This window comes from Colletotrichum aenigma (assembly GCF_013390185.1).
Source record: "Colletotrichum aenigma strain Cg56 chromosome Unknown KSG_Cg56_contig07, whole genome shotgun sequence".
Lineage (NCBI taxonomy): Eukaryota > Fungi > Ascomycota > Sordariomycetes > Glomerellales > Glomerellaceae > Colletotrichum > Colletotrichum aenigma.
The window spans coordinates 408,069-418,026 of NW_023500913.1; the positions used below are offsets into that span (position 1 = coordinate 408,069).

Below are 9,958 nucleotides of genomic sequence, written 5' to 3' on the forward strand. Positions count from 1 at the left end.
TAGAATCTGTGCGACGACAGTGGTGCATCCCATCTCTTCAGACGGGTGTCATCCGAACAGCACGGGAAGATGCAGCGAATGCGCATTCTGCAGCGAACCCGTTTGCTGTTTAGTGGTCTGTGACTCGTGTGTTTGCACCATGAACAGTTCGCTTTCGCCAACGAACATTGCGGTTGAAGACCAACTGCCGCTGCATGAAGTCGTTCTCAACCTGTAACTCACCATCGCCATCACAGCCCGTGTAATCCAAACAGTGCAATAAGATTGGCTCACAGCATCCCCAAGTGGTCCTCCCCGGAGCCGTATCCGCCAAGGATGGACCGCGCGGCATCGAGGCAGTGTCGACGACAAAGAAAAAAGACTGGAGCTCCCAAGCTGCTGATCGCACAACACCACTCGCAGCAGTCAGCGGAAGCCAAGCCCAAGTCGCACTCGCCATCGGCTGGGCCCAGTCAGTCGTATTAGCCAGGTGCATTTCCTAGATCCTTGGCTCGGGCGCACCCTGGTGAACCACCGTCTCGTATTTCTCTGGGCGGCGGTTTCCTTGCCTCTTCGTTTCGGCATTTAAGACTCTGAGAGTAGGTACACAGGTGACAGGAGCGAGAGATTACCAGCAACGGCGGCCTTGTTTCTGGTTTATTACTCCCCCGTACCCGCCGCCGTCGTCTCGTTGCCGATTGCTTCTTTCCCAGTTTTCACCTCGATTCGACCACCACGAATAAGATTGATACCCGCAAGCACCACTTTTTGCCCTGCTCGCCTTCCAAGTCGTGTGTAATTGCTCTCTTGGTCTCATTTCGTTATCCCGTCGTGCCATCACGCGAATCTCGCCCACGTGTTGTCCACCTACACCAACGCCAATCCCAACTTCGACCCCAAGACGACATCGTTGATCACCGCACTGAACGACAGAGGATCCCCTCGATCATCGATAGCCGATTCCAGAACCAACAAACCAAACATCCAGACCAACACCCGCCAAGATGAAGTACACCGTCGCACTCAGCATCTTCGCTGGCCTCGTCGCCGCGCAGTCCGCCACCACGACCGCCGCCTCGTCCAGCTCAACAGACCTCGCGGGTCTCGTCGCCCAACTTCCCTCATGCGCAACCAGCTGTCTCACCAAAGCCGCCACGACCATCGGGTGCTCCGCGACCGACTTCACATGTCTCTGCAATAGCAAGGACACTCTTACGTCCAGCTTGACGACCTGCATCCTCACTGCCGGGTGCTCCACCACTGAGATTGCCAGTAAGTCTTCTTTCCAAAGACTATAGATATCAAGAATAATGCATGGCTAACTCGATGGGTTTATAGCCGCCGCCAAGGTCGCCCCGCAAATCTGCAGCTACGTCGAAGCCAACCCCGACTCCTCCGCCATCGCCTCCGCATCGAACCTCCTCAGCGGTGCCCTCGCGACTGCGTCTGCGACCGCGACCGCTAGCTCCGCGTCCCCGGCCAGCGCCACGACCGCCGCCGCCGCGCGTCCGGAGATGGGCTTCGGCATGATCGGCGCCGCCATGCTCGGTGCCGCGATGCTTTAAACGGCGGAAAGTGCAAACAACATTGGATTTAACATGGGTCACTGGCGTTTTGGGACTGATTGTAACCACTGGGGCACGGGTCATCGGTTGCATTTGACTTTAGACGGGCGCGAAGCCCTCTTAGACGTTCTCTTCATGACTCTTGAGCTTTGGGGTTTGACGAGGTTTTGGGCGATTGGTAGCACCGCTTTAGGTCGCTGTTCTCTTCGAAGTTCTTCACGCGTGATTGCGTTGGCGCGCCCGCACTACATACCCTTACTAGCATCAATTTGCAGATTTTGTTGGTGCTGTCTTCATGCTTTGAAATTTCCATTCCAAACTTGCGCATCAACAGAATGAGAGATGACTAGGTAATCTCCTTCATGACCAGAAGGTACTCACCTGGCCATACTGCTACTTAGATGCGGCTAGATTACCTGTCGTCTTGGGTCGCGTTATTCAGGTGAGCAATCGCTGCTTGGTGAACAGGGCAAGAATCATCCACGTCCCAAAGATTTGGTAGAACTGATTATACTTTGTAACGCAAACATCAGACGGGTTCCCCGCCCCTATAAACTAATATAGGCATGTTTACACGCCCCTTCCCCTCTCTCTGCCACAGAGGCTGGAGGGATCTGACTACCTAACTGTAGGTCTCACAGGATATCTGATTGTAACAGTCGATGGTGTAGCGTCAACTTGACGACCTGGCAGCTTGTTTGATGAGGTAACTGGCCTTGGACAAGATTCAGTGCCCAACTGCTGAGTAGAAAATCGAGTCAACGAATTGACTAAAATGCATCACTCTGGATAGCAGCCTGCATCTCCGTCTCTATGAAATACCAGGACACAAGATAGCACCCGCAACTGAAGGCCAGAGATATACTGAAACACACCGCCGTGACAATCTCGGGGCCCCAAACCACCGCCCGCGCTGCTTCTGCATAAACGGCGATGCACATGCTTACAATGACAAACATAATGCTATTTCCCAATAGCATAGTGGGTGTCTGCCACGCAAAAGATTTCCAAAATAACTGCGACTTGACAATCGACGAAGACGATGCCGGTGGTTCTGGTAAGACTATATGCTGAATGATATTGGCGAAATGGGGATGTATACTCGCCCTACTCAATGCTACCATTTGCTGGGTTGCGACGCCAAGTCCTATGAGTGAGTGCAGGAGGGAACATAGCAAACACACTTTTGCGGTGTATGGCGGGACAGGGAACCAGTTCCACGAGAGAAGACCAGCTGAAAGAGATGCAACGAGGGCGCTCTACCCGATGACTTAAGCAACGCAATTGATGAGATGATAAGTTCGGGGAAACTCACCCCAATAAGTACATTGGAGATTTCGTCTTGCTTCGATTGAACGAAACGCCTTATTAAGTTCATCTTTTCGTCCTCTGAGGCAGCAGCAATAGCAGCAGCAAGAACATTTGCGACATTCTGACCATTTCCAGAGGGTGACCAAGCCATGCGAAGGTACTTCGTCGTGTACCATAGTGTCTTGAAAGGAGTCAGAATGAGGTGGCTGGGTCTTAGATATATCACTATGATTTTGCAATCTTACCCGTTTGGTGAAGTCAGTAGCTTGAGCAATAAGTCCGATCATTATGAGCTATCGATGTAAACTACGTGGGCTATCAATGACGACCTCACGTTGAATAGTATGCAGAGGTGGAGGAGGCAATGTAAAGCCGTAAACGAAGCGCCGGAAGACCTTCATTAGTACTCTGTAGTGAGGCACCCAAACACAGCTCGTCAATTTGGTTTTACATTTGGTTGTCAAGTTTGCTCAGCCGCAGCCTGCCAAGCAACGCTTGCGCTTTGTATAGAACAGGCTGGCACTGTGCCACCGCCCAGGGATAGAAAGTGCAACTTGTATTGGCTGATAATGATTATGCCGTCAGACATCTTGCATAAGCCACCGCAAAGTTCGGTCTCAGGCTGCACTCGAGCTGAGGCCCTGCAGCTGCACGGCGGCAGCGTATTGGTCGCTACCCATCATGTGGCCAAATATAGGTAATCAGGTGCTGCACAAGGTGTTATGAATCACATTTAATGTCTAAACTGCAGCTTTCAGGTCTTATGCTCCTGCCTGAATAGAGGTCTGATGACCCAAGCCACCAAATGCCCACGAGGCCTGAAATAACATGGATGCCAGCGCTCTGTATATATGAACACTTTTGCCACCGTTGTCTTTCGCCTTTCGTTTCATGCCATCCATATAGACTGTGAATTGTCCAAGAGACCCAGAAGTCACACCACTTTCATAGCTGGATCACACACCTTGCTCCTTCGCTTCACGTATCTAGAGAGAGTAATTGGACCGAGAAAGGGACAACGATAAGCGCAATGCATTATCATTGAATCAGTTTAACAACTCAAGCTAAGAAACGTGAAAGATTTCGCCGCAATCGTCTAATCAAACTGAAACCGAACCATGAACGACAGAGATGTAGCTCGTGGTCTCAGAGCGATCCACTTGCTGGTCACTCCGGCCGGAACACCAGGCCTGAGCGGATCACAGGATACTCGGCTTGGCAACGCAATCCCCCTTCCATCATATGCACAGCACTGGGGAATCAGTGTTGGCGCCATGTCCGATGCGGATGGGGGAACCTATTTTGAGCTATATCGACCGAATGGTGGAATAGGCATTCTGGCGCGTTCCGGACAGCAACGTGCCAAAGACGAGGCCAAGAATTCCAACAATTTGCTGTATCAAGATACGGACGTTGCCACATCAAAGACAAATGAAGAGATTCTAGCTATAGGTAAGTGGGCGCTCCATAAATCATTCTATTAATTGCCTTACTGAATTGATATTGCAGCAAATGAACTATGCACCGTCCACTTGCAGGGGAAATATAATCTTATTGATGGCAACTGCCAAACCGTGGCAAATATGCTGGTTGAGCGTATTGCTACAACCCATTACAATCCCCGTCAGACCTCATCACACACATTTGGGGCTTTGAGACCAGACAAAAGTGGGGCCGGGACGAGGCCCCCGTGGCAGGAGGTCGTACCTTTCCAGGGTATCAAGACTTCGACCAACCTCCAGAGCAGATGGAATGCAACGGCGAAAATGGCTCGAGAGTCAGTTCCAAGCCTTAATGCCGCAGCGACAGTTATTGAATTCAGTGCTCCTGTAGTAGGGCAACATACTAGCGCGATGATGAACTCGGCATGGATTCACAGCCAGAATATACCAATGAGGCAGCTTTATAACTCGAACAAAAATCTCTTTGGCGATGACAATCTGGAGGCAAGAGCGGCGGCAAGAGTCCAGAACGGTACCGACCTAGCCAGCCGGTGTGGTTTTAAGGACCGTCTTTTCCCCAATGCGGGGAGCAAAAGTGGTTAGGCGTGGCGTTCTTTTGTATAGGCTGAAGGCTTTCCATTACGGCAGTACAACGCAGTCCCGAAGTTGATGCATGTTTTCTGCGCACCTTTGATCTCTCTTCACTGACTGAAACAAAATGTACCAAATGGCATGATGCGGACTCTTCGCGGCGGATATTTCAAGAAAGGTAAGTTGTTTAATAGCACTGGTTGATGTGAGAAAAGAAGGTTGTGCAAATGAGTTTCAATTGAAGGCAGAATGTAACACAAGCTGCAATGATGATGACGACGCCTATGATACAAATAGCCAGGAACAAAAGTAATAATAACAGCCATGACAGTCGCAACGATTTTGATCTTAATCACAAAGAAAAAGTAATCCCGTAGGTAGGAAGTAAATCTGGAAGCAAACATACCGAGGAAAAAATCACTGATATAGTATCGAAATAATGAATAAAGATCATGTTGAAGCCTTTAGATGAAGAGTAATCCACAAATTTTCTTTCCCAGTGGGGACCATTTCAACTCTGCTAATCTAGATTTAGAGGGTATTCGTATGTGCCTCTGTTCTAACGCTTCCATGCTTGTGAAATATGTGCATCATGCTCCGGCTTCCCAGCGAGCCTTTAACTTATCGACCATCATGCGAACAAACGCCACATCCGTAACGTCTGGCAAGCTTCTTAGCGTCGGGCTGTCCTTCTTGCTCTCTTCCGTCAAGTATTCCAGCCCGCCCTTGAAGGTGCTGGCCTTGTTGCCGTACTTGCTCTCGAACCAGTCCAGCAGCTTGATTGGCGGGTTCTTCTTCGGGTCTCTTTCTGATTTGCGTAACCTCTCCATCCACTGGTCTGTTGGCAGCGCCTCGAATTCCAAACCAGCCTTGGCCAGTGACGGGAGCATCTGCTTGGTCCAGTGGAAGCGGGTCGGGTTGAGGACGTGGTAGACGAGATCTGCGTCGGAGTCTCGTCGGGCGGTCTCTTCATCCGACTTGCCCCTATCGGCGTTTGTCATGTCGAGAATGATGGCCGCGGCCAAGTCGACGGGTAACCACGACATTTCCTGCAAATGAATTAGCAAACGCCCACGTAAGACGAAAGATATCAGAAGGACTCACCTCTTCGAGTTTGGGTAGTGCCCCCAGCGTCGCAGCAGTCTGAATCATCAACGGGATTCCCTCTGTCGTATTCCACTCTCCGACCTTGCTGTCTCCAACCAACTGCCCAATCCTTAACACTCGCGCAGCCGCGCCGGCATTCTTATTCGCATTCCGCGTGATGTGCTCAGAGACGTACTTGGACCTAGCATATCCGGTGCCCTGGGCGTTCTTTGGCGTCGGCACAGGGCCTTCCTCCACCGTGCCAGGCCTCGGCGCGCCACCGGCCGAGGAAACGGACGAGCAGAAGAAGAAGCGCGCCGGCGAGGGTGTGTCGACGGATTGGCAGAGCTGGATGAGGTTGTAGACTGCCTTGATGTGCTGGTCCTCAAAGCTCTGCACGGGGATGTTGAAGTTGACGGCCCAGGCGCTGTGGATCACGAGGGTGAGGTTGGACTTGAGGTCCGCGAGACGGGACGGGGCGAGTCCGAAGTCTGGAGCGCCGAGGTCGGCTGATAGAGGGACTATCTTGGCTTCTTGGACGGGTGTGAGGGTGATGCCGCGGGAGGTGAGAGAGGTTGAGACGCGGGTTGCTGCGGCGGCGTCGTTGGGGGCGCGGACGGCGGCGTAGACTTGGGCGATGTTTGGGAGGGACGTGAGCTGGGCTAGGATGTGTGCTCCCAAACCACCGGTAACGCCGGTGACGAGCTTTGGGGACTGTTAGTGAGGGTATCTGAGTTTGAGAAGGGAAACTTACGACGAGGTCCTTTGCAGGTTTGGGAGCTGACCCTGGGACATGTGTCTTGAAAGAGGAGTACTTGGCTATCAGGTCCTCCATCTTTTCCAACTCATCCTTGACAGCATCCTCTCTGCCACTCTTCAGTCCCTCAAGGTGGCGAGCAAGTTGCTTGATGTTGCCAGTCTCGTACAGCACGTTCTGGCCGAGCTGCCCTTGTCGGCCGCCCAAATCGAGCTTCCTCTTGATCAGACTCCACGTCTGGATGCACAGCAAACTGTCGATACCGGAGCCGAAAAAGTCCGCCTCTACCGATGAGAGAGCATTCTCAGACTTCTCGTTGAGCTGTTGGAAAAGCCAGTTCTCGAGGTCCGCGCCTTCCAGAGATAGTGCACCGCCCTTGTCATTGTCATTCTCGTACCCATCATACGCGGCCTGGATCTCCTTCTCAAACTTTCGGTAAAAGGGCACCCGGATAAAAGTTCCCTTATCCGTTTTGGGATACTCGGCATTAGACGGCAGTATGACAACGAGCTCTTTCGGAATACGTGAAAATGATTCGGCTTGGGCGTTGGCAGCCTCAACAGCAGGCCAAATTTCCTCAAGAAACTGCTCGTCCGGCATGTCAGCCACGCTATCAGCCTTGACAATCAGCACACCAGGATAGTCCCGCTGCTCTCCAAAGACGATGGCCTCCTTGACGATCTGCTCCAGGCGGATGCGTCCCTCGATGGGGATGGGCAGGACCTTTTCGCCGTTGATGAGGGTGAACCGGTCGTCGAGGCGGCTGATGTACTTCCACATATCCGGCTGCGTGGGATGGCGCGTGAAGAGGTCCCTGGTGCGGAAGGAGTTTGGCGGGTCGTCCGAGTTGTTGGTGCTCTTGGAGGGCCAGCCGTCGAGACAGACGCACTCGAAGATGCCGGGGGAGATTTCGTCCATGAGGATGTACGGTTTTGCTACGGCGAGGGGGCGCATGTAGTTCCATCCCTTGTCGCCCGCTGGGCGGACGGAGTTCATGATTCTGCCGATCTCGGTGCTGTGTTGTTGTTAGTAAGTCCTGGGGGCGGAGAAGCAAGAGGTCACTTGCCAGCCGTAGTTTCCGACGAGGTAGACACCCTTGCTCACTAACAGGTCACCCAGGTCATCTGGACAACTACTGCCGCCGAAGAGCACCAGCTTCACGTTTGCGAGGGCCTGGATGCCCTCTTCTGACGCCGCGAGAAGCTTGACCACGTACGGTATCACGTGAAAGACGCCCGGCTTCACGTAATCAAGCATCTTGATGAGATTTTGACTCGTCAGGGGAATGTTGTAATTGGCCATGTAAATCGGCAGCTTGGAGTACATGGACCTGAAGATCTCGTAGAAACCATGACTGTGGAATAGAGGTGAGCAGATGAAAGCCCGCAGACCCATGTTTGTCATGGAGGCACCGATGACACTGCGATGCGTGAGGTAGATCGGCTTCGGGAGACCCGTTGAGCCGGATGAGTGGATGATGGCCATGATCTTCTTGTTCTCCTTCTCCGGGTCGTACGACCTCGTGAACCGGGGAGCTTCCTTGCCGTAATAATCCGAGTGTTGGATGAGTGGCAGAACCTCGAGTTGGCGCTGCTTCTGAACTTCTGAAAGGACAGGGTGGAAGTTTGGCGTTGTCAACATGGAGGTGCAGTTTGCTAGTTCGCACAGGCGGGCGATGGCTGGGCTTGCGAGACGCGTTGAGATGAGAAATGCCGCGCAACCCAGACGGTTCAGAGCCATGATTGTGATTGCGACGTGAAGTCCGGATTGGGCGAGAATGCCTACCACCGGGGACTGTTCTAATGCTGGGTCCTGCTCGTCGTCAGTAAAGGTACGTGTGAGGATTTTTAGGTGGCCTACTGCCGGAGACACGCCCAGTTCCTGAAGCCGTTGTGCCGCCGTATCGACATATCTGTCTATGGCGCGAAAGCTGTGTTCTTCAAAGTCCAATAGTCCCTCCTTGGGGTATCCGATAGCAACCGCATCAGGGATCTCTAGCGCGCGACGGCGGACAAGCTCGTCGACGGTGTATAGGGGTCGGTCGAGCTCTGATACCGTCAACTTTGACGACGTCGTGGTTGTTTGCGTCGCCATGGTGAAGATACTTGCAGGATTAGCTCTACAAGGGATGCGGTGTAGGATGTCGAGAGGTGAAGATGGTCGAGCCCAATTTATGTAGTTGGCTCCCCCCACCCGGTCGGCAGCACGTATCCGTTGCAATTCCGTCCCCGCCGCACGCAAGGGCATGCTTGGCGCTCCGGGCCCGGGGTGAACCCCGCGTTTCCCGCATGACGTTTTTTCTGCCCTACAATGGATCTGCGATCGGGGAAGTTTGCTGATGTTCGTAGCTACGAGCATCTGTTACCGTTCCGGTGGGATGATTGTTAATTCCGGTCACTGACGTCCCTGGATAGACAGCAGCCACGAGGTGTTGCGGAAACCCCTCCGTGAGAGTTGTGGATTTGCCGGCTACAGATGGGTCCACTTCTACGGATTCTCCCTTCAATTCAGTCCAGATGTTTGAAGATATGATTGGGGAGAACTCGAAGTATCCAGAGAGATGGATCTCGAGGAGGGATGAGGGGGCCTTGTGTAGCCAATCATAATTCGCCCAGCGGTTCGTCGGCTGTTTCGCTTACTTCCCGGAAACAAGAACAAGTTGCCAGGCTCTGTTTTCCGGATGAACAAGAGGCCATTGACAACGAGGATTCAGCTTATCGGACCCATACTTGTGCATGTCACTGAAGCCGTCGTGCATAGCCGTCAGGATAGCTCCGTTGGTTTAAATGGCTTTCATGGCCCCGAGGTTTGGACCATTAGAAAGGCAGGCAACCCCTCGTTTGCGGTTACAGACGGCGCTATTTCGTCGGCTGCAGATGGAGTGTGCCAACATACCTGCTGCCACCGAGACTTTGGCCCGCCATCATGCCTTCGCTAGCAAGCATCCTTCGATGGGTCCAGTCTACCCCACGGGGAAGCCAAGATTTCATACATGTACCCCGGATTCAGAAGTTCTCGCTACCCCAGACTTGCCCACTTGCGGCGGTGATTTTGCCTACGCCTGGGAGAAAGCCTCGCGTGAGGTGAACTTGATTGGTGCAATATTGCGAACATTTGCTTTGGATGACTGAGGATAGGAATTTGGTCTGAGACGTATCCGTCCATCTTTAAGCGTCTGTAGCAGCGCCGCGCGCGTGGGCGAAATGACTTAAAACCTCTTCCCAGTT

At 52.8% G+C, this 9,958-nt stretch overlaps 2 protein-coding genes across 2 annotated transcripts; one reads left to right on the forward strand and one right to left on the reverse strand.

The window, feature by feature from the left end:
- Positions 1 to 983: 983 nt before the first annotated feature.
- Positions 984 to 1,544, forward strand: CGCA056_v010386 (uncharacterized protein; the record flags this gene model as incomplete). Its single annotated transcript, XM_037325633.1, has 2 exons — positions 984 to 1,251; positions 1,318 to 1,544. The coding sequence occupies 2 exons, from the start codon at positions 984 to 986 to the stop codon at positions 1,542 to 1,544; spliced, it is 495 nt and encodes a 164-aa protein (XP_037175335.1).
- Positions 1,545 to 5,478: 3,934 nt separating this feature from the next.
- Positions 5,479 to 8,825, reverse strand: nps9-0 (Adenylate-forming reductase Nps9; the record flags this gene model as incomplete). Its single annotated transcript, XM_037325634.1, has 5 exons — positions 5,479 to 5,937; positions 5,993 to 6,679; positions 6,729 to 7,746; positions 7,840 to 8,543; positions 8,592 to 8,825. The coding sequence occupies 5 exons, from the start codon at positions 8,823 to 8,825 to the stop codon at positions 5,479 to 5,481; spliced, it is 3,102 nt and encodes a 1,033-aa protein (XP_037175334.1).
- Positions 8,826 to 9,958: the final 1,133 nt, after the last annotated feature.